At 36.1% G+C, this 25,383-nt stretch overlaps 1 protein-coding gene and 1 non-coding gene across 4 annotated transcripts in view; both read left to right on the top strand.

The window, feature by feature from the left end:
• Window positions 1-20,468, top strand: part of LOC129268309 (uncharacterized) — a 41,763-nt gene extending 21,295 nt beyond the window's left edge. For 2 of the 3 annotated variants that reach the window (XM_064104637.1, XM_064104639.1), the window contains 10 exons: window positions 31-165; window positions 1,484-1,607; window positions 2,820-2,978; window positions 4,172-4,294; window positions 5,474-5,685; window positions 6,786-7,413; window positions 8,414-8,564; window positions 10,905-10,993; window positions 11,924-12,000; window positions 18,041-20,468. In XM_064104637.1, the coding sequence (XP_063960707.1) occupies window positions 31-165; window positions 1,484-1,607; window positions 2,820-2,978; window positions 4,172-4,294; window positions 5,474-5,685; window positions 6,786-7,413; window positions 8,414-8,564; window positions 10,905-10,993; window positions 11,924-12,000; window positions 18,041-18,120 (1,778 nt within the window). In that variant the 3' untranslated portion in view covers window positions 18,121-20,468. The remainder of the gene's footprint in view (window positions 1-30; window positions 166-1,483; window positions 1,608-2,819; window positions 2,979-4,171; window positions 4,295-5,473; window positions 5,686-6,785; window positions 7,414-8,413; window positions 8,565-10,904; window positions 10,994-11,923; window positions 12,001-18,040) is intronic. The other variant, XM_064104638.1, reaches the window with a different exon arrangement.
• On the top strand, window positions 16,568-16,644 carry TRNAT-AGU (transfer RNA threonine (anticodon AGU)). Its single transcript has one exon. It is a non-coding gene; the product is annotated as a tRNA-Thr (tRNA).
• Window positions 20,469-25,383: the final 4,915 nt, after the last annotated feature.

Raw genomic sequence — 25,383 nt, 5'->3', positions numbered from 1 at the left:
AATTTGTAATCATTATTATATTTATTTCAGAGTTGGATGAATGCAGATCTGTATTCATCAAGAAGCATTTCAGATTACTGGACAGACGGAGGATTATGGAGGTACTGCAATACAAGCAGAGCTGCTATCATGAAGCGTTTAAAACTCTTCTACAGTGTGAAAGGGGTGAGTACTTGCTCCACTGTGGGGAACTTGATACATCGTACGATGAAAATATTTTTCCTTGTGAAAGGGTACATAATACATACATTATGCACAGAGTCTCATTTAGGAAAATGAATTGGTTGAAGCCCTAATTGATTAGCTTTCATACTTCAAATTGGCAAAAGTAGTATTTTCCAAGGAAGAGGTTTACGGTAATAATAATATATAGCATTTATGAGCTGCCGATTTATCTAGTTTCCAATTCAATGGCGCACTGTATATCACCCCGGCTGTAGCTCCAGCTGCTAAAGGTGCTTGGTGCATTTAAGGAATTCACCTCACCTGGGTTGAGTGCCGCACAATGTGGATAAATTTCTTGCTGAAGGAAACACGCCCCTTTCATTGAAAGCCGAGATTCGTAACCACTAGACCACGACGCCCCCACTGTACCCCATGTTGTGAGTCCTAGAATAGTGGATAGAAAGAAGGGGTGACATTGAGAGCTGAGGAAGTGGAAGGTAGAGTATAAGATAAGATAAGATGAGATGAGATGGGACAAGGCGAGAGAAGGAGATATGAGATGAGAAGGGGGGGGCGCTTCAGCTTTCCAAAACCCCCACTTTTGGTTCTGTACCCCCACTATGAACATCGTTCCGCAGCCCCTGTAAAGGAAAAGTCCACCCTAACAAAAAGTTGATTTGAATAAAAAGAGAAAAATCTAAAAAGCATAACACTGAAAATTTCTTGAAAATCAGATGTAAACTATGTTAAAGTTTTGCTTCATTTCACAAATTAGTTATATGCACATCCTGGTTGGTATACAAATGAGGAGACTGATGACATCATCCACTCACTATTTCTTTTTGTATTTTATCATATGAAATATTCTGATTTTCTCCTCATTGCCAAGTGAAACAACAATTTATTCCTCCCTGAACATGTGGAATTAGCAATGTTAAATAAGATATGGTTCCGTCAAGTTGGTCCTTATTGTCAAATCTGCAAAAAATGAAATATTGTGTAATTCAAGAAAAAAAATAGTGAGTGCGGGACATCATCGTCTGTCTCGTTTGCATGTCACTAAGTTGTGCACATCACTGTTTTACGAAAAATAAGCGAAGTTTGAAATGTTATAACTTTCTTCTTTTACATCCAATTTTGATGAATTTTCAGCGTTATGCTAGATACTGTAAGTTTGATTTTTCTCTATTCATTCAAATCAACATTTTTCTGGGGTGGACTTGACCTTTAGCTGAGCAAGTCACGAAATATGCCTTACTTATACCCCCATTGATTTCTCAGTTTGATTCGTCTAACTGTTGGTTTTTGTTTTTTTCAGCTGCAACGACAAACAGCTATCCTGATGATCAAGACAGCATAGATTTACAGGAAACCATTGACCAGTTATTGAGTGCCGACCTCATCTCCAGAAATCTGCCGCAGTATCTCGGCCTTCTGCAAAGGTACATGTACGTGTACATCATTGCAGTATACAGTATTACACTATATAAAGCAAGTACATTTATTATTATTTATCAGAAGTCTCTAAGCGCTGTAGAGTAATGCAGCATGATTACCCTGCCAAACATCCATTTACCTCACCTGGGTTGAGTGCAGCACATTGTGAATCAATTTCTTGTTGATGGGAATTACACCATCCCTTGGATTCAAACCTACGACCCTCTTTATAATTCAAAGTGTGAGGAAGGGACGTCTTTGTCTGTCTCATTTGCATGTCACCAAGTCGTGCATATCAAAATAAGCAAACTTTAAAATTTCATAACTTTCTTATTTTATCATGTCCAGAGACTAATCCACTGGGCCACAAGACTCCACATACCATTGTGATCCCAGCCATGGCGTAATTTCCTTTCAGCAAGAAATTTATTCACATTGTGCTGCACTCAACCCAGGTGAGGTGAATGGGTACCCGGCAGGATTAATTCCTTGAATGCATGAGCGCTGAAAGGCAGCTCGAGCTAAAGCCGGGGTAATAATAACATCGCGCCTCGGAATAGAATATTTCTAGATAGATGGCGCTCTTTAAATGCCTATTATGATTATACCATTTAAAGGAGAATGAAACCCTTGAAACCAGCTGAATCCATATCAAAGAGAAAAATCAAAGAAACATATTGTTGAAAGTTTGAGGAAGATTGAATGAATAATAAGAAAGTTATGAGCATTCGAATAATGAGATCACTAGTGCCATGTAGATCCTCCCAACGGCAATGCGACCAAGATCTGTGATATCACACACGTACAACTCCCTCATTACTTTAGTACTTATTTCACTTATATTCTCACTTTTATAGAGTCTATCACAAGGTGAGGTGTTCTCTTTATGAGATGACAAGTACAGAGGTTTCACAACATTATATCATTGATGAATCATTTGTCATATGATTAGAATGGGCAAAAAGAGATGTTTTGGGGTATATTTTCAGTGTCCAAATGGGAGAGTTGTACGTGTGTGACATCACAGGTCTTGGTCGCATTGCCAATGGGAGGATCTCCATAGCATTAGTGATCTCGACATTCAAATGCTCATAACTCTTTTATTGCTACTCCTATTTTACTCAAAGTTTTGTTGATCTTATTCTTTGATTTTTCTGCTTTCACAAAAGCTAACTTGCTCCAAGAGTTTCATTCTCCTTTAAAATCTTTTGTTACAGGCTTTGCGGCTTAGATTCCCAGAAAGCTTTGGATATGATGATATCGGACTTTCCATCCATCAGCCCGTGGCATGTTTATCAGATACTACATGACCAGCCCAAGGATCTCATCCTGCATTATGTAGAAGCGTTCCCAAGGACTCACCCACATAGCAACAGGTAAACAGGGTTTCTTGTAATACAATGGTCTGGAACTATTATTCTTTATAATTTTCTGTGTGTATTGATCTCCTATAAGTACTTCAATTTGAAATAGGGATCTTTGTGGTTTTGGTCAGTTTTAGAGTCCCCAAATTTTATGTTTAAAGAACAGATGTATCCCACGGAATACAGAATTTAATAGAAAAGGATTTTTTAAGTTAGATAATTTTGTTTAAAAAACGGATGAATCCCACGGAATACAGAATTTATTAGAAAATAATTTTTTTTTAGTTAGGTAATTTGAATAACAAGAAAAAGTATAAAGGGAAAATCATGAAAAAGAAAATTCAATAAAATATTAATGAAATATTTGCTTATCAAACATGTTCACAGTGTTTGCCGAGACTTATTCGCGTGGAAACTGACGTTTTTCTGAGAATTGCTATTTTTACAATGCCTTATCGTATGTCTTGTATATGTCACCAAAGAATGTGGAGTGTAAGGTTTAGAACAGCGATGAACACAAAATTGGTATTTTAGAAACAGAAAACTGGAGTCTCCAGGTTATTTATTTAGTTTGCATGCTCTATTCCTGGCAACTTGCCTGCGATTTGCGCTCGCATTGATTGTTGAAAATATATTAACTCATGCATCTTATTCATAATTACAAAAGTGCTTTAAATGTCCAGTTTTCAGGCCATAATATTAACAGATTCCATGCTCTCATTAGGCATATTAGATTAATAGTTAAGATATTAATTTAATAATCAAATTGTCCCTTTTTTCAGAATGGAATATCAACAAGTTTCATCTCGCGTTCAGGATGAAAAATAGGAAGATAGTCATCATTTTCATATGATGACATGATGTTCTTAGAATGTCTCAGTCCTATATGTCAAAACTCAAAGTAATAATAATGAAACATATCAGTTTTTTTTTTTACTGTGATCCATATCCACCTCACAATTTTCCTACAATGTGCCTGAATTGACCCTTTTTCAGATGGGAATATCAAATATTTTAAGCTCAGGATTTACACTCTATTCATGTTTTTTAATCAAAACTTTGTTTTCATGGCTGATATACTATCATTTTTTATTGTCCAAAGGAATTCAAAATTAGCCTATATCAATGTCTTTAAAAAATGACATAGAAGGCGTTTATGTCAAATAATTCACTCTTACATGTGCCTGTGTTTTGTAACCCTCCAGGACAAAATTCATAGATCAAGTGATGGCATTAAAACCACTGGTTTTAAGTCTAGCAGAAGCTGCAGTGACCTTTGACACGCCAAGTCCCAGTGACCTATTTTGTGATTGCGGCATACTTCCAAAGTAAGTGAAATTTATCAAAGATGAATTGATTTCATAATGTAAATGTTAACTGGGAGAATTTATATACTAACAAATCATTTCAACATGGCTTCTAACAGGCAATTTTTTATTTTTATTTTCGCTCGTTACTTTTCACAACCTTCTGCATAAATCTGCTGCTGTGGATTTACCATTGCAGTAAATGGGAATTCTCTTGGGCTCTTTTGTCTTGCCTGCATAGCAGAGCGAGACCATAGGTGCTGCTTTTCCGACGTCGGCGTCAACATCAAATCTTAACTGAAGGTTAAGTTTTTGAAATGTCATCATAACTAAGAAAATATATGGACCTAGTTCATGAAACTTCAACATAAGGGTGATCAAGTACATGTATTACTGAACATCCTGCCTGAGGTTCAGATGACCTATGACCTAGGTCATAGACCATTTGATGGCCCCCCTTCTGATCTCGGCCGCTGTTTGTGCGATCGCGCCGAAATTCGGCATGCACATTCTGTACCACATAAACTACGAGCTAGTATAAAAAAGATTCTGAAAATAATTTTTTTTCATTTATCATGAATAAAATATGCTAATTTTTTCGTGAAAAAACGTTATTTGCATATTTAACACCCAATTTCACTTCAGATTGCCCTTTTTTTCATCTTTTCAATCTAATTTAAAGGTTTCTACAAGGGAAAATAGCGAAAGCCAATTTTTTACTTATGTATTTCTTTGTTTTTAGAATTTATGTATTTCTCTGTTTTTTCATTGTTTTTTTTTTAATGGAAACTATTACAGTCAATATTGCAACTAAATTAAATCCTAAATTCATTAAGCAGACCAATTAGAATGAAAATAATCACCCTTTTATGAATTTCATCTCCCTCAGACTTTGTATGTAAACTATAAAAATTAGCCATTTTTGGCATGACATTGTCTCGTAAAAAGTCACGTGGTGCGTGATGCTATACTTGTATGTCGTGACTTTGATCTTAAAAGTTGCACAAGACTTAAAAAGAAAAAGTCATAAAATTTTGCGATGCTATCTTTTTGCATTTCGGAAACATTGCGCGATTAGTCGAGGGGGGGAGGGCCATGATACTCCATTAAGCAATTTAAATATCCATCATCAGCTATAGTTATCATTAATTTTTCCACTTCCTTTGTTTTTGTATCTTGCTTGTGATTTCATTCACCCAGGCTTGGGAGTCACCTGATAACATGGTCACATGACCTGACCCTTGACCTAATCCTGACCTCCGGTAGTGCTCCTGTAGACGATCTGTTACCTCTGTTTTTAAGGGCCGGCTACTGGAGAGGGGCAGTCGTCCTGTTACGCAGGGAGAAAGATCGCAAGATGGACGCTCTGAAAATCTGCATTCAACTTGGAGATGTTGCATTAATTGAGAAAGGTGAGAGCCAAGATGAAGTTCACTAATACATGTGTCATATCCTATGCCATTTGTATCACTTTTCTTCATTCAATATTGACCTAAATCAATTTCTGGAACACATCTCTTCATAGAACCTTCTAATATATTTAAGTATAAACATATAATGCACTCATTTCTTCTGAAGAAATAGAGGGATAATTCTTATTATGGAGAGCTGTTGGAGATGGAGATACGTACGTTTGTCTATGTACATGTTTACATAAAAAAAGGTTCCGCTTAGCCCGATCTTCAACGTAAGCTGAAATATACACTTAAAAAAAACGCATATAATTTTTCACACATATAGTGGGGTCAACTACATGTATGTGCCTCTGGGGCATGTTTTGAAATGGAAAGCATGGATTATAAGTTGATGCTCAGTCGAAAATAATTTTTCGATTATACAATTAATGTAATCCTCTGGCTCCTGGACCTTGACCTCATGGGAAAGACTCTGTTATTATTACTATATTCATTCTCAATTCCTACATAGATTGAATCCTGTATAGTGATTGGTTCAAATTGTAGCATCATGTGACCAAATACATTTTAACTATATTCATTCTTAATTCCTACATAGATTAAATCCTGTATAGTGATTGGTTCAAATAGCATCATGTGACCAAATACATTTTAACTATGATGTTGCGTGGCGTCAGACCTCGATATATTTTTCACTATACCAATATTCTGACGTCATTATTTGAGAAAATTGGATATTGAGCTAAACTCAGCGAGCTGTCTCTCCCGGGCAAGTCCTGTGATGCATCGGGGCAGGCCAATCAGCGTTCAGATTGGGGAAAAGTGGGCCATCCAACGCAAGTAACCGGACTCTGCAAGCTTAGTGCATAGATTTTGGTTCTAAATTATAAAGTAGGATATAAAACATATATATCAGGCGTTTCCTTCGAAAGCATAGTGGGAATTATTAATCCTCGGTTGGACTGGCAAAACTACTATTATTTACTATAGTTTACTATAGTAATTGCCAGACCAACCTCGGATAAATAATTCCCCTATAATTTCTCAAAGCCTGATATATTTGTTTATTATCTATACATTGTCTCATTTTATTGCAGACTTGATACCTGCTTCTGCGGAAGAATGGAAAACCGTTTTGGGATGGATGAAAAAATGTCAGCCATCTTGCAAGGGGAAGAAACGTTTGTCTCAGAGAAATTGCTTGAATTGTGGAGCCATTCTGTCACCTTACGCTATAAAGAGTGTATCCAAATCGACTTCCCATGTTGACGGTGAAACGGGTGTGAAAGAGGCAGAGGTAACGGACGATAGTACCAAGCCGGAATGTGACTGGTCAATCACGGAGGCATCACAGCCAAAGACCCAATCAGAAGGCTTGACAGAAAAATGCAAGCAGAGATTAGAGGAGTGTGAGATCAGTACTATCCAAAGGGACAGTAACTCGGAGGGATTGTATGGCCAATCAGAAGAAGGCATTGAAAATTGCAGTACTCTTCAAGAAAATGTACAAGAAGATCTGGGTTCAACTCACTCCCAAGCGAAAGCGAGTGTTCCTGATTGGTCACCTACGGTCACATGGCAGAGGATAGCCTTCCTATTGGTCGGTCACCTTGGTGCTTTGGAAGGGGTCAAGCTTTTGAGAGAGGTTCAGGTTCCTGATGGATTTCTAACCAGGGAGTTTAATCAGATGTGCATCTATGCTTGCATATGGGAGAGAAAGCAAAGGTGAATATCTTCTCTGTGCATGATAGTACATGGATTGGTTTTTTCTTACCATCTACGCAGGGGTGGATCCAGGATTTTCCAAAAGAGGGGGGGGGGGGACATTTTCCCAAGGAAAAATGTAACAACCAAAAAAAAAAAGGTCTTCACTTTCAAAAGGGGGGGGGGCGCACACTTCTGTTTCAACGGCATTTTTACATTTCAAATTTTGATTGTGCCTCTCAAAATGGGGAGGGGGGGCACGGGCCGGCTCTGCCCCCCCCCCTCCTGGATCCGTGAGTGCATCTACGTTTTGTCTTACCATCTATGGTACATTGAAGGTGGACCAAAAGCTATGCAATGTGTTTATAAACAATGAAAGCTATGACAATTTGGATGGAATTTATAACTTTAATAATCAGTGATAAATATTTTGGGGAACATAACCCAAGAAGAAAATAGCACAAAAACTCACTAAAACAAAAGTCTGACATCTGTTGAACACCTCTTGAAATTGTGACCAGATTTGAAAGGGGCCTTGATACTTCACACTTGATTTTTTATGCAATGAAACGGCAACTCTTGTGCCTCATTTTCTATGATCTTTTATAATTATTGTAGGAAAATAAAGAAGTCCGAGACAGAACTCCAAATCTGCAAATTGTAACAGACACTAATGTGTATATCTGGGGCCCGTCTTACAAAGAATTGCGATTGGTCCGATCAATCGCAACTATGGAAAGCCAGCAAAGTCAACATACATGTATGCATGACTGTATAATGCATGTTTGTTCAACAATTTTTCTAGATATGAATGTATATCCATAAATTAATTGATTTCTTGACAATTTGGTGTGTTCTTCTTTGTTTACAAAGGACATTTTGCCAATTGCCTGTAGAGAAAATTATGACACTGATGGATTTCCATAGAATTACGATTGAATGGATCAGTCGTAACTCTTTGTAAGACGGGGCCCTGGTGTAAAAGATACCCCCTGAAACGATTATTGTTCCTCTTTCACAGCTTGCTAAGCCATGCGATGATAGAAGGAACAGATACTTATCTCTGGTCTAAAAGACACCCCCTTCTGGGACCGTTCCTACAACACATCGTGATGGAGGAGCACCAGGATAGCATGGAGGGGTGCAAAGATATCGGTAGTCAGGAGGAGAGGGTAAGTCAGTGGCAAGGTTCTGTGATAGCTGGCACCTGTTGACCATTTCATAAAGCTCTTCGTATTTTACAAGTGACCTTTAGAACGACTGGTTCTCACAATGAACATTTACTGGTGAATATCATTTACCACAAGAAATGATCAGTAGCTACATGTATTCTGAAAGTCCCTCATAACTTATTAACAACTTTATGAAACGGCCCCTTGGTGGGTTTTTCATATAGCTGTTTTTATGTTATGAGCGATTTCACGAACGTCTGGTGTTCCTTTCTTGTGGTAAATGATATACTCAAAATTTCATTGATGTTAATTTAGCACCTAAGAGAGAATCACCGGTTTTATCGTAAAATTGCTTGTAAATTGCGTACAGCAATTTGATTGGAACACCCTCTAGGTGCGTTTTTCATATGACTGTCCGTGAAGTTACGCACAATTTTCCAATGACTTAACACGCAAATGGAAGATGACTGTTCTGTGCTCAGTCAATCAAGCTATTAAAGGTTAAAGGAGAATGAAACTCTTGGAGCAAGTTAGCTTTTGTGAAAGCAGAAAAATCAAAGAATGAGATCAACAAAAGTTTGAGTAAAATAGGACTAGCAATAGAAGTTTTATGAGCATTTGAATGTCGAGATCACTAATGCTATGGAGATCCTCCCATTGGCAATGCGACCAATATCTATGATGTCACAGATGAACAACTCTCTCCTTTTGGACACTGAAAATATACCCCAAAACATCTCTTTTTGCTCATTCTAATCATATGACAAACGATTCATCAATGATATAATGTTGTGAAACCTCTGTACTTGTCCTCTCATAAAGAGAACACCTCACCTTGTGATAGACTCTGTAAAAGTGAGAATATAAGTGAAATAAGTACTAAAGTAATGAGGGAGTTGTATGTGTGTGACATCACAGATCTTGGTCGCATTGCCAATGGGAGGATCTACATAGCATTAGTGATCTCAATATTCAAATGCTCATGACTTTCTTATTATTCATTCAATCTTCCTCAAACTTTCAACAATGTTTCTTTGATTTTTCTCTTTGATATGGATTCAGCTGGTTTCAAGGGTTTCATTCTCCTTTAAGTCCACCCCAGAAAAATGTTGATTTGAATCAATAGAGAAAAATCCGACAAGCATAATGCTGAAAATTTATCAAAATCGGATGTAAAATAAGAAAGTTATGACATTTCAAAGTTTCGCTTATTTTTAACAAAAACAGTTACATGTAGTCACGTGCAAATGAGAGAATCGATGATGTCCCTCACTCACTATTTCTTTTTTTTTTTTATTATTGTTTGAATTGTACAATATTTCAATTTTTACCAATTTGACAATATGGACCAACTTAACTGAACCATACAATGTTATAATAATGGTAATACCACATGTTCAGGGAGAAATAAAACTTTGTTTCACAGGAAAATAGGGAGAAAATTAGAATATTTCATGTCTTATAATAAAATACAAAAGAAATAGTGAGTCATCACTCATCAGTTCCCTCATTTGCATACCACCTGGTGTATGTGCACCTAACTGTTTTGTGGAATTAAGCGAAACTTTGTAACTTTCTTATTTTACAACCCATTTTTATGAAATTTTCAGCGTTGTGCTTGTTGGATTTTTCTCTCTTTATTCAAATCAACTTTTTGTTGGGGTGGATTAATAAATGGGCAGTTGAGGGGTAAACAGGGAAAAGTCACACAAAAAATCCCTTCCCAAAAGTTGCTGAAATTTTTATATTTAACATCTTTATATCAATGAAATCGTCATCTATTTTCCATATTTCCTTTGAAATTATTTGCATCAAATTGCTAACTATCAAGAAAATGAAGAATATTCACCTCATTTTTACTCTGAAAGATTGTTTTCAGGTGATGTTACATTCCTGGTTTTCTGAAAGTGGGACTACAATAAGTTGCTAATATAATTTTTTTCTCACACTATCAAATGGTTATCAGAATAGGAAAATATTTTGTAATTTTACTGTGGTGGCATCGTGGTCTAGTGGTTCTGACTCTTGCCTTTCAAACAGAGGGTTGTGGGGTTGAATCCTAGCCATGGCGTGTTTTCCCTCAGCGAGAAATTTATCCACACTGTGTTGCACTCAACTCAGGTGAGGTAAATGGGTACCGGCAGGATGTAATTCCTCAAAAAGCTGTGTGCACCAAAATCAGTAGGGTTATATAGGAGCGCCTTGAGCACCTACAATGTAGCAAGGTGGATACGTGCGCTACACAAATCCTATATTATTTTTATTTTTATTGTTTGAACAGCGTTTTAGCAAGCCCTCGACATGTCCTGTTTGATGATATCTTTTATATGTCCTGTGCAGGTCCTTCAGGTAAAGAAGCTTCTAGGCCAAGGAAATCACTTCATTGAAGATCCTAGAACTCACTGGGGTCAGTTTACAAACCTAAGCAGGTAAGAAGAAACTCAATCTGTTCCTCACGCACACAATTTCTTCAAAAATTTCATAGCAGCGGATCATGTATTGTGCGCCCAACTTAAGGGTCGCTTTATTATTAGCAGTCTGATCCAACAACAGCACTTCGTGTTGCCTTTAAGTTTGGACGTTCTTCTACGTCCCATATCCCAACGACACAAAATTTTGCTGTGCTTACAGAATTTTATGGCTGTAAAATGATCATGAGCATTGGAAAGTTATGGAATTTGCAAACATTAAAGGAAACAAAAACCCCAAGAGGAGAAGCAATTTTATTGGAAAGAGTAAAATGAGAGGAACAGTTTAAATCAAGTTTCATCAAAATCGGTTGTGAAATAAGCAAGTTATGGACGTTTAAAAGGTCTTGTTTTACTTTCTATGGGGATCCTCAAATTGGCAAACATGCTTCAAAATGGCTAATTTTGTGGACAACTCTCCATTTGTTCTGTACAAAATTTTTCAGATTTTGCCCATTATCTTTCAAATTGCATATTGCCTCATTCTGAGTATAATTTATGTCATGGGAAAATGTAATTCACACCACATATATCAAGGTCAGGAGGAAATGATGCGAAATATGTAACATAAAGGGGAAAACCTGAAAATTTGTGTACAAAACAAATGGAGGGTTGTCCACAAAATCAGCCATTTTGAAGCATGGATGCTAATTTTAGGATACCCATAGAAAGCACAACAAGACTTTTTAAACGTCCGTAACTTGCCTATTTCATAACTGATTTTGATAAAACTTGTTTTAAATTGTTCCTCCTGTTTTACTCTTTCCAATAAGATTGCTTCTCTTCTTAGGTTTTGGTTTCCTTTATATTTAATGATTGATAATAACAGTTCTTAATTTTTCTGACTGGCTTTACATATTTTCATATCAAATGTCTGCATGTTTTCTACAGGATATGCTCCTTGTGTCAGCAGCCTCTTTCACAGAACCTCTTCCGGGAAGCTGCTGGCTGTTTGATCTTCCCTTGTGGTAAGTGGATGATATATGACCAGGGGGAGGTTTCACAAAGATTTGATTCGGACTAAAGCCCAGCGCACACTATGCAACGCGATTGCACTAAGATGCGATTGAAACAGAATCACAGAGTGTGTGCCAACCTACAATGGGGTGGTTTCACAAAGAATTTATTCAAACTAAATCCCAGCGCACACTATGCGATGCGATTGCACTAAGATGTGATTGAAACAGAATCACAGAGTGTGCGCCAACCTACAACGCACTGCAGCTACGACCAGCTTTGTTGCAGAAGAATAGCAGACCAAATCTCAGACATTTGACATGTCAAATCTTTCTGCGATTGTTCTGCGAATTTCGGCCAAGCAGATTTGTCCTAGGCGATGACGTCATGGCCGATTTGCTGCGCTGCTGCAGCGCATACTGTACAACATATGTGAAGAAGTAGAGGCACCATGAGATGCAGAGCTTTTGCAATGTGTGCGCTGACATGTGATGCAATTGCACCGAGATTGGCATTCTTGTTGCAATTGGATCTTTACTATATGTAGATCATATCAATGCATGTACCTCAAAATGGATGTTGTGTGACAGATATGAGCTGAAAATGTGATTTATTGGATAAATTCTTTGATTTTACATCTGGTTTTAATTTAATCGGGTGCCCAATCCAAATAGGACATCTGCATTATTTTTGTCTTGTTTTTATAAAACATCTCAAGAATGATGTGGGCTGTTAATTTCAGGATAATAATAATACCAACATGCCTTATACAGTGCGTCCCAGAAAAAACGAAACCGAGATTTAGCGATGATTTATCATAACTTAATCAAAAATAAAATAGACAAATGACCTACCAATGTAAAGCTTAGAATCTCCTCTTTCATCTGATATTATTTAGATTATTCCTCATTCACGCATGAGTGAGCAAAAACAATTTGAAGGAATGATACCAAAAACTCATTTGGCGGGGGGTATATGAATTTCAAAAAGAAAATCACATGTCTTAAAAGTTTAATATCTGCTCTTTAATTTGATACCTCAATTACAGAAAATGGTCAAGAAATAACAAAGTTCTGGTTATTTGAAGTAAGGCTTGAATTTCCATAATTTCATTAAATAAACTGTTTTCACCGGTTTCCCACAGAAGCTATCGCATGGTTAACAAAAGACTTAATGCATGGCTGATCGTAAACAAAACGGAGTGTCGAGTGAGTTTGAACGCTAGCCTGTAAAGCCTCTTCATTTTATGAAATTATTGAAATTCAAGCCTCTTTTCAAATAACCAGAACTTTGTTATTTCTTAACCATTTTCTGTAATTGAGGTATCAAATTAAAAAGCAGATATTGAACTTTTTAAAAATGTGGTTTTCCTTTTGAAACCTAGATACAACCCGCCAAATGACTTTTTGGTATCACCTCTTCAAATTGTTTTTGCTCACTCATGCGTGAAGGAGAAATAATCTAATTAATATCAGATGAAAGAGGAGATTCTAAGCTTTACATTGGTAGGTCATTTGTCTATTTTATTTGTGATTAAGTTATGATAAATCATCGCTAAATCTCGGTTTCGTTTTTTCTGGGACGCACTGTATAGCGCATATCACTGCCAAATGCATCCCTATGCGCTTAATTGGATATTATTACCCTGGCTTTAGCCCCGCAGCCTTTTTACAGCACGGTGGCATTTCAAGGAATAAATTCCTGCCAGGTACCCATTTACCTCTCCTGGGTCGAGTGCAGCACAATGTGGATAAATTTCTTGCTGAAGGAAAAGATATTATCCTTGTCAGTAGCTTTCTAATATCCAATTACTGAATATGTAAAGTAAGTGCTCAAACGACTATTGTAAATGTAAATAAAAATGCAACCAAGAGAGGGTGCTACATTTTAATTCAAATTACAAAGCCCCCAAAAATATGTAAATTCTTATGGATAGATCTTGCATTCAATTACTACTATGCTTTTTAAATGTTCAATGCTCCCTGAGTCCCTGTACAGTTCACATTACTTTTTTTTATATACATGTATGTTGACATTTGTTCTACATACACACATGTATTTCAGTATGTCTGTGTGTATGTCCTGCAGGTGGCTTGTCTCTTTGAACATATTTTCTTCCTTGTTTAATACTTTTTCATTGTTTGTTCAATTCATTTATTTATTCAACCATCAAAAGGATAAAAACAGTACAATATACAGTATTAACAAAGTATCAGAAAATAAAAATTATGTATATATTTGTTACTTGTATGCAGGGCCTCCAAGAAAAACAGTGCTTAGTCCACTGATGGGGTTACGCTGGGTAAACAAACAAAATAAATGAATAAATGAATAAATAAATAAATGAATAAATGAATGAATAAATAAATAAATAAAATGAATAAATGAATAACTTTTTCTTTACCAAAGCTAAAGAAGGCTTTAATCCTTAGGAAATACCCCATGCACAACAATAAAGAAAAAAGTCAAACTTTGTGATTTTTAAATTTAGCTCATCAACATGTTTTTTATTCTTTGGGTATTTTTTGAAATAGTTATACTTTTCTTCATATAATGTAAAATTTGGGTACTCCAAGCATTCCTTAGATTATATTTTACTTTTGGGAATAGTTGTTATTATTTCTTCTTTCTTTAGACCACCGATCTTTCTTTCATTTTGAACTTCTCTAAATTGAAAATCGTAATTTCTTGCATGGATACTTGTACTGATACTTGTATGGATACATATTATTGCAATAAACAGGGATTTCCGAGGCTCTATTGAATTTTTAGATAGCTTAAAGCAGATACGAATCAATAGTGCCATCTCGTGTCCTCAACTACTCTTAACTGGCCAGTTTCCTGACCCATAATGCTAGTGTAGTCTGGTAATATAGACCCACTTGAATGATAACATGCTAATTAACTACTTAATACATTTATACCGCAATAATTATGTTACCAAGTAGCAAAGCAATTACTTTTCCTCTCAAAACAATTTAGTTTCTCTATACAAAAAAACAAAGTTAGGCCAATTTATTCTCTGTAGTATTAGTAGAGATCTGAAAAGGTATATTTTAAGACTATGTATTTATAACACACAGTCAATGAGAGACCACACACAGTTCACTCCCCCTTTAAAACGCATATCCTGAGCTATAAAATGATTTATAACTTGTCAAACTTGACCAACAACCGCCCACACAAGTACTTGAGTGAATGAAGAAGAAGAATTCAGCGTGAGCCTCAAAGGACAAGGAGAAAAGAAAAAGGGTTGGGTTCTACTCAGGCATACATGATTCTATGCATGGTGTTGATGCAGTCTAGGTGAAATTTCCAAGCAGCCTGTAAAAAATAAATACAGTCAAACCTGTATTAGTGGTCACCTGTCTATAGTGACCACTAACACTGATTCCCATGAAGGCAGGTCGTGTGTAGAAGAACCCGTCTAAAGCAGCCACCTGCCTATAGTGACCACTTAAACCGATTCCCATGGAGGCAGATTGTGTGTATAAGAACCCGTCTATAGCAGCCACCTGCCTATAGTGACCACTAAAACCGATTCCCATGGAGGAAGATTGTGTGTGTAAGAACCCGTCTATAGCAGCCACCTGCCTATAGTGACCACTAAAACCGATTCCCATGGAGGAAGATTGTGTGTGTAAGAACCTGTCTATAGCAGACACCTGTCTATAAAGGCCACATTTTGTGTTTTCCTCGGGTGGTCGCTATAGACAGGTTTCACTGTAGTGTCGAAGAAACTATTGTATCTCAGCTTTATTTACCTTAATACTTCTTCTAATTTCGACACTATGAAAAGAGAGAATTATCCTTTCAGATAAGCTGAGTTTCTTTTTTGTTGTTGATCAAATCACTCTTTTTGGCGATTTACAGAGAACCGTCCCTGGCGACTTTGTTGTTTTGGGGGTGGCAGGTTACAGTTGCTTTAACAAATAGAAATCAATAGAATGTTTTATAGTTGACTGGTTTTGAATGTCTCTATTCAAAGTAAAATCATCACAGAATCACATCAGCGTTTCTTCTTTGTCTTCTCTGCAATGTCAGAGGATAAATAGGATTATCCAATAGTATTGAAATACATGTAACACATCAGTTTACATTAAAGGGATACTGTTGGGTTAGAATACGTGTAAGTGCATCTAAATAAATAGAGTAAAATTCACCAGGCAAAATTCTTTAAATTTGATCAAAATCTCATATGTTACAAATAATAAAGTTATTGAGGTTTAAAGTTTGGAATATTTTGTTAAAACAGATTGTTTGCATACTGTCATGTTGGGCCGATGTCATGTTCCCACTTTCATTTTCTTATGTTATACATGAAATCATGATCATTTCATATTTTCATTCTGGTGTGTATGATGTGCCTCCCTTGTTACAAAATGAAATTTGCATCTATAATTGCGCTTGCCAAATTCACTCCGTAATGTGCTCAAGGCACTTTAAAATCAGTTTTTGCATAAATGATAAGATTATTTATTTATTTTATTTATAAGTATTATTCATCTTTATCACCCATCAAATGAATCCTTTGATTTGATATCTATTGTATGGGATAGCTTGAACCCAGATCACTAAGGGCACTCTGGTGGTCTAGTGGTTATGACACTGGTCTAGTAATCCAGAGGTCATGGGTTCGATTCCCACCCTGTCTGCCTATGATTTTTTCCCATTGGCAGGCATCACGCAGCAGTAGCTGTGTTGCCGTTGTGGTATTGTTGGAGAAACATGAAGAACTTATTATTATACAAATAAAATTGAATGTTCCTTCATTCGTGCAATTGACAGAATACTTTATGAGGTGAAAGATGAATAGATACATTCAACTCGGCTACACCTCGTTGAATGGATCATTATTTCATCTTTCACCGAATGAAGTATTCTGTCCATTGCACGAATGAAGGAACATTCATTATTTGGTTTATACTGTATGACACTTAAAACTAGATTATTTTTCATAGGAAATTTATCAGTTTCGATACAAAATATGATCATGCAGTGCGAGTTCGGTCTGTTGATTGTTGCATATGTCGCGTACAATGCCTGCATGCAATGGAAAAAATGGTATTGATCCATGATTGCACGATGAATGGATCCTAAATTGCACGGTTGATGACGTCATTGTAAAATGGTCCGAATGATCGATATCAAACACCCAATCAAATGCCAAGGATCCATCTAGGTATCATATAATTATCTTTATCACTCAACAATGAATCCTTAGATCTGATGAATTTTTTCATTCTTGGTAGACAAAATTGGAGTAAATATAAATTCATTCTTAGAAGAATTCAAAAGAATACAGTAAGTGGGGATATGACATCCTCAGGTTGCTTGCTCATGTCATACCAATAAAGACATCCATAAAACTGTTTCACCAAGATACATGTAGTGCCAAATTTTAAAGTGTCATAATCTACTGTATTCCTTGTCCAATTTTGATGAAATTCTCAGTGTTTTGTTTGTCTGATTTTATTATATCTGTTCAAATCATATTATATTCAGCCTGGAAGTACCGCCTTTAACACAGAGAAACTTTTCTTATACAATCAAAATGTATCGAAATAAGAATCTAAGAATTATTTTTTGCCAAGTTACTAATTTCATGAAATATTGTCGATAAAATGAAGAATGTACGAATATGCATCATGTATAGAAAACAATTTGAATGAACATGCATGTTAGATGTTGACGTTGCTGGCTTTCCTTAGTTGTGGTTGATTGGATCAATTGCAGCTCTTTGTAAGACGGGGCCCGGTTTTGTGTGTGGAAAAGTCAATGTAAAATGATGTTCTTGGGATGAGACTGTACATGATATTATCCATTTATCAGTGGTGTGAGAGTTCAGATTTTTATCTGATTTCAGATTTTTTTGTTTTGATTTTCAGCTTAATTTCAGCTTATTTTTGGCCTTCCTCTGTACAAAAAGTATGGGAGCTCTTTCTATTTCAGACTTTTTCAACACTCTTCAGCTTTTTTCAAATCTTTTTATTTGTGACCACTCACACCCCTGATTTATAAAACAGATCCTGTTTTTTCTTTCATTGACAGGCCATGCATTCCATATACCTTGCATTCCGGAAAAGGCGTGTACCTTTTGTTACTATGGCAACCAAGAGAAGCACACCTGAGCATGCATCTGTCTATCAACCATCTACCAATAAGGCATGTAGATGACCCGGGTCATTTTTTCTTTAAGTTGTCACAATTAATGAGAATAATTTCTTTGCAGTTGCTTAGCCCATGCACATTGAAAGTTGTGCTCAAAAGTTAGTGAACCCCACCACAAAATGCACTCCTCCACGCTGAATGTTGAATGCAGTCAACAACACTACAATTTTCAGCGGCGAGCCCAGAGAAACAGACTTAAAGCCCCTTTCACGATTGATGGTGCTACTGCTTACAACCACTGCGATTCTGTGCAACATATATTGTGACCAATCATCACAAACGATCACCGAGCAATTGTGAAAGCCCCTTTATTGAATGTTATACATGTACATGTACTTTATCCCCTTACTTCACATTCCAGAACTTGAACAATTTCGAAATGTTCATGTTGTGGTGGGATTCACTAACCTTTTAGCATCACTTTTTTGATATACCTACATGGGGAATAATCTTGGATTTAACAAAAATGGGTCCCCAATTTTTTTATGGAAAAGGGTCCTTCAAAAGGAAGGATGTGCCCCCCTCCCCTTCCACTCCTGCCCATACCCATGGAGACATCGGAACAAAGAGACAACTGGAAACACCACGGCTGAAAATGGATTGCCCTAAATAAAGTCTTTGTCTCAGAATTTTAAAATGAACCATGTAATATAGTCTCGCGGCTGGCAGTAGGCGATCGAGCTGACGCCCTTCTGCCAGCCATGCATTGATTTATTATTTTACCTTGAGTGACGGTACTCAACGGAAGAAGAAGTGTCATATGGGCTATTCCACGGTTACTCACGTTACATTTGGAGACACCTTGACTCATACTTGGAGCTGTTACTCCATTATTATTGATAGGAACTAAACATCTCCTTATCACAACAAAGTACACAGTCTGACTATCCTTTGTATAAAAACAAAACTTGGGAAATTTTATTATGCTCCTGGCAAATCTTTGGAATGTGTCGGTTACTCACGTTACATGATTTGGACATGCATAAAATGAAAAGTCGACATAAGTGAAAAGTCTCCTCATACAAGGCTTTTATGAAAGTTGATTATATCTATTTCAAAGAAGTATATTAGGGAGACAAACTTTGTACATAATTAAAAAAATAAAGAACACATGGTTTTTACTTGGGGTGCAGATAATATGGTTACTCACGTTACGGTTACTCACGTTACATTTTGTCCATGTATGGTTAACAACACAAATGTCATTAAAAATTCAATAATGTGTGTAAAATTCATTGCTAGGAACATCAAAAAGAGATTTTATACAAAAAAATTGAAATATTGGAGCTTTATTAGGGAGTAAGAGGGAAAAGTATGATTTTGCTTACTAATTATGCATAAATTAGCATAATTGCTTAATACCAATTTGCATGAAATAAATTACTGTATAGTATTGTAGATTATGTCCAAGACAACCTGCGTGCAAATTTTCGGCGTGATCGTGCGGCCAATGGCCGAGATCTCAAGGGGGGCCTGGGAGGCCCCACCTACCCCCCCCCCCCCCCGGGCCATATTAACTCCCAAAATACCCCAGCCTAGATAGGGTTACAGGTAAGGACATTCAATGTGTTGTTCGAACACTCTTTAAAATTTGGTTAATCGAAACCAAGTCTTACTAATGCACTCTCGCATTGTGAATACTTCTACTAATATTCAATTTTTTGTGTGATTGTATGACCACTGATATTTTGATGAACAAAGAGTCACATCAAAGAGGTGTACCCTCATTTTGCTTTTAATTAATCAAAAATAACTTCACAACTCACCATGAGACTTGAAACTTGACATCCCACTGAAAATATTACCTCACTGCATGATTTTTACTGGTTACTCACATTACATGATGGTTACTCACGTTACAAGGTTACTCACATTACAGTTTTTCTTCATCATTTTTATAAAAAAATTGTACTTTTTAATGATTTTGAGAGTCATCACTGTGTCAAAGATTGTTTGAAGGAAGAGAATTTAAAATCCCACCAATTAACTGTGAAGAATTTTTCTCTCAGAAAACAAAGTCAGTTTTTTCGGTTACTCAGGTTACATCACCTTAGCAGGTTGCAATATTCATTTTTGAATGACTACTACAAATTTACTTGAAAAGCTGTTGTGTATTTTAGGTAATTTGACTCTTCTAAACTTCAGAAATATATAAAGTGGTATGTTGTTGCAATAACAAAATGGTAATAAGGCATATTTCATTTTTCACTATTTTTCTTGTATTTTGGTACAGAATGGAAGACACAACTTTTGACCATTTTTTTCCAAAGTATACATATGAAAATAAACTTTTTATTTCTTGTTCCTGAAACTATCATGCATGAAGGACTTAAAGTATTAAAAAATTCAAGAAAATATTGAATTTGAATTTTTAAGCTCATGTCCACCAACCTGTGGAATTGCCCATATGATGATAATCAGGGTGCTATTTTGTAACGCTGTTCGTAAGATATTCACAACTGGTGAACGTTTCTTGTGCTAAATTGTGCTAATTTTCCTGGTTTTAGCACTGAAATGGGAGTTAATTTCCAATAACCCTCCTCAAACTGAAAAATATTGAGCTTTGCATTCAAATTTTGTTTAACAAGGATAGGCTTTCAAAAAAATGAGAGAGTCTATTCAGCATTCAAATGAGGGTCACCAGTCACGCGTTAAGTCATGCATAAGTGACAAAGAACTTTTGTGAAATACACTGTAAGAGGCTTAGGCCAACATTCGTGTGTGCGGGAAATCATGCATTACCTATAAACAACTTTAGAGAAAAAACACATAGGCTTATCTGTGGGAAGATAAGCATTGAATACCATGAGATTCATGCATAGTCATGACTACAGTACAGTATGTCAACAGTTGGTTTCAATTCTTTCATTTGGCTTTTAAGCGACCTCCGATTGACAAATCATGGGGAATTTGAATCAATTTGAAATTTGCAAAAGGCCAATTGACTTGCATAATATAATCCGTCCGCCATGAGAGCCCGTCGGACTAATGCGATAAGAGTTCGGACAGCACGAATTGGACCGAATTCGTGATAGTTATTTTACTTCAGGTCGTCGCAGTTCTAGTTTCCAACGATTCCTAGACTCTTAGCAGGTCTCTTGATTGCTAAACCAAAATAAATAACCTCTGTGAAGTTACATGTCTCAAAGTGATAACACGTAGTTTGCACATGGTTGGTTAGTCTACTAACTATCGCTCTCCTATATTAGACCTCCCAGGCATGCAGCCGAGTGAAAGTCTTGAATCCCTTCTCTGTTCCGAGATTAGCCTTGATTTCCCCATGATTTGTCAATTGAAGGTCGCTTTAAGATCCATTTCCTTACCGCAGATTCATTGAAAACAGCTACACTGCCTATATACTCAGTTAAATATATGGTTCAGAGAACTTGATCACGTTTTCAGTAGGAGGTTTCATAGAAATTATTTGTAAATAAAACCCACAATGGCATCTCATGTCAATAATAAGTGCTGTTGGTTATACATGTACTGAAGTATTGAGGTATCAGCCGACATTTTCATTGCTAGTGTTAAATAATTTGAATGCATTTTTGCGTGTGTCTAGTTTGAATCGTGCAACTTTCAAAAATGTTTTGATTTGTAGAAACCAGGTCACATTCCGTTCTATTTCTTTTTTTAAAATAATCAATTATGCTAGTTAATGCACTGCTTATTTTGAATTTGCAGACTCTTTGTAGGACTCTGCTATAAGATACTTAAAAAGAAATTCAGTAGCTCAATTTTTCCTTATGTGTTTTATTGTTTGGAAAATTACTTATGTATTTCTATGTTTGTTTGTTTTTTTTGTCGATGGAAATCGTTGGGCAATTTATTCTGTCCATAAACAAGATGAAATTAATTAAGTTTAATCAGAAAAAGTAGAAATACATGTAATGATACATTTATGAATGTTTGCTAAAAACACAATTACATGTATTTGCATTGGATTTGTGCACAAATTCACTCTTTCCACTCTTTTGAGGCCGACATGCTCTTACAAAATGTTACTTAATTTCAGACCTGCATACCCGAGTGTCGCCCATATGGTTTCATACATGTAGGTTGCGCGCGACTTGAAAGTAAAATTTCAGTATGAATCGAGGCAGTTTAAAAAATTTAGCGTGGCAGATTTATTGTGAAAAATGTCAAGGGGGCATGAATCAGCCCTCCCCCTCTATCATCTTATTAGGGTTAAAGGGGAAGTCCCCTCTGATCACTAGTTGGTTTCAATAGAAGCAGAACAAGCAGAGAAACATTGCTGAAGGTTATATGGAAATCCATCAATGAAAATAGTATTAGTTAAGTAAAATTTTGATTTTGTAAATGTCGCATCACTCACGTGCAAGCAGCTGTTTTATATGTCATGATTATTAATGATAATAATAGGCATTTATATAGCGCCATCTGTCTAGAAATATTCTATTTCGAGACGCGTTGTTAGTATTATTATTACCCCGGCTTTAGCTCGAGCTGCCTTTCAGCGCTCATGCATTCAAATAATTAATCCTGCCGGGTACCCATTCACCTCACCTGGGTTGAGTGCAGTGCAGCACAATGTGAATAAATTTCTTGCTGAAGGAAATTAAGCCATGGGTGGGATTCGAACCCACGACCCTCTGTTTCAAAGTCAGAAGATTTATCCACTGGGCCACAACGCTCCATAAATGATTCCATGAATTCCAATTCTTTAATGTTTCTTAGTGACTGAAAATATTGAAATAATGAAGGCCATGTACTTAAACCTGCTGCCTTGGTGTACTACATGTATATGGATTGCTAATAATGAACATAGAAATATCTTTATGAATTTTTTAGGAGGATTTACAGTATTTACCAATTTTCTTGTCTATACAATGTCCCTTGGGACATGGAAAGATTTTACGCTGTCAAATTTGGACAAATATATTTTGAATGAAAAACAGCTAAAATATAATTAATGAATTATGCAATTGTTTCATGTATTGGTTATTTGTTTTGACAATTCAGGTTTTAAATGGCATTCTTACTTCATGGGAGCACTTACATGTACATTGCTTACATGTAGTATACATATACTTAGTATTATTTTTCTATGAAGGATTCTGTGAATTTATATAATAGAAAAATATGAATTTATATTATACATGTAGATATATATATATATATATATATATATTACCATTTATGAACTTTGATTTAAGTACTATAAACTGTGTGTGTTCAATGAGCAATGTTCATGATATGTAATGTAATTTGTATAAAGAATATAAGTGTCTAATGAATTATGATTTAACAAGATTTTACCAAGATGTACAGGTTTACGGGAGAGGATTTACTAACTGAAATATACATGATTATGATGTCAAAACTAACCAAAGAGATGTAGATAGATAGATACAGATATATTTTTTACAATTAGGTGAACCATCATAGGTACAAAATAGTTCGCAAAAATGACACAGACCATGACAGTTTCTGTGCAAGTTTTACTCTTGTCCGCCTTCCTTTTTTTTAAAAGATGATCCTTTTTTGCCTCAGACTTGTGAATATACATCCTCACAACTTATTGATGCTAAGAACTTATTGTGTAAAGCATTACTATGTTTCTGTGCTATCGACATGTACACAGTTTTGTATTATTATTCAATGTTTTTGTTCATGTCATTTCACATCAATGCAGCGCCGTTGAAGGCTTGAGGCAGGTTGAAAGTGTTGTAATGATAAACTATTAATGGGGAATCTAGCTTTGGTTATAAAATGTTGTGTTGGAAAGGAGAAAAATAAGACAAACAGAATGGCGAAAGTTTGAAGGAAATCGGACAATAAATATTAAAGTTATGGCTGCTTTAAAATTGAGATCCCTAGGACTATGTAGATTTCAAATTGGCAATTGTTTAAGTAAATTATGAAAAGGAAAGGACAACTTCCCTATAGGCCATGTACTTAATTATCAGGGAGAGGGGGTTTTCTCCCAAGTACCAATTCCCCTGGGGCTGTCATATACATGTAAATACTGTATATCCCAGGTAGTATATTATTTTAGGTCATCATGAAGGAAAAGCATAATTGGAAGTAAAACTTTTGAAAAAATTACATTTTAGACATTTTATATCACTATGACATTACATATGCGGCCAATTGGAAGTCGCCATGGGTATAATAGTGATTACCAATATTTGCAACTTAAAAATTCATAACTTTCTTGATGTTTGTCTGATATTGTTTAAACTTTCACCTGTCAATTGGTCTGATTTTTATTTCCCCCTAAGAACAAGTTTTTATTTGGGTTGGATTCCCCTTTAAAGTTTGATTTGATGGTAAACAATCCTTTGATTTTGGCAAACACTATTGTAAATGGTTGGTGCCCGCCGAAGTGGGGGGGGGGGGGAGATTATTATATGTCACAATTTTTCCACAATAGAATATCAAATTACGGGGGGGGGCGTACCATCATTTAGTTACATTGGTCCGTATTCTGAAGTTGGGTTTAACTTAAACTCGGGTTTAAAGTTGTGGTTTAAGTATGGGAAGCCAAAAGTATCAAAATTTTTATGAAGTTGTATGTTTCTTATGTTTACTGTGCTCTTTCATGATTCATCGATGGTGAAGACAATCATCTATTTATACTTCCTAGACAATTATGAATGATTTGAGAGCCAAAATGAGCTGAAGTATGATATCTCTACTGTTAGTGATTTATGTAACAATTGGCTATCTATACTTAAACCAGAACTTTAAACCTGAGTTTAAGTTAAACCTGAGTTCAGAATACGGGCCATTGAGTTACACTTCCCAAGGCCTTTATATTTGGTAGTATTCTTTCCTGTCTTTTCTTCCCTCCATTTTCCCTCTTTTTTCAAGAGTTGCAAAGTCATGGGTAGTAATTTTGGTTACACTTCGTAATTCCAAAGGTTCGTAATTCCGAAGGTTCGTAATTCCGAAAGACGTAGATTGCCTATACCTCGATGTTAGTTAATCCGAAAACGTAAAAGGGTTCGTGAATTCGAACATTTAATTTGTGGCGTTCCGAAGGTTCGATAATCCGAAAACGAAATAAGGTTCGATGTTCCGAAGGTTCGATAATCCGAAAACGAAATAAGGTTCGTTGTTCCGAAGGTTCGTTAATCCGAAAACGAAATAAGGTTCGTTGTTTCGAAGGTTCGTTAGTCCGAAAACGAAATAAGGTTCGTAAATCATTTCGTTTCGGACCAACGAACCTTCGGAATTACGAACCTCATTTCGTTTTC

Source organism: Lytechinus pictus, chromosome 9, assembly GCF_037042905.1.
Source record: "Lytechinus pictus isolate F3 Inbred chromosome 9, Lp3.0, whole genome shotgun sequence".
NCBI classification, from domain to species: domain Eukaryota; kingdom Metazoa; phylum Echinodermata; class Echinoidea; order Temnopleuroida; family Toxopneustidae; genus Lytechinus; species Lytechinus pictus.
This window is presented reverse-complemented; position numbering and strand designations above follow the sequence as displayed.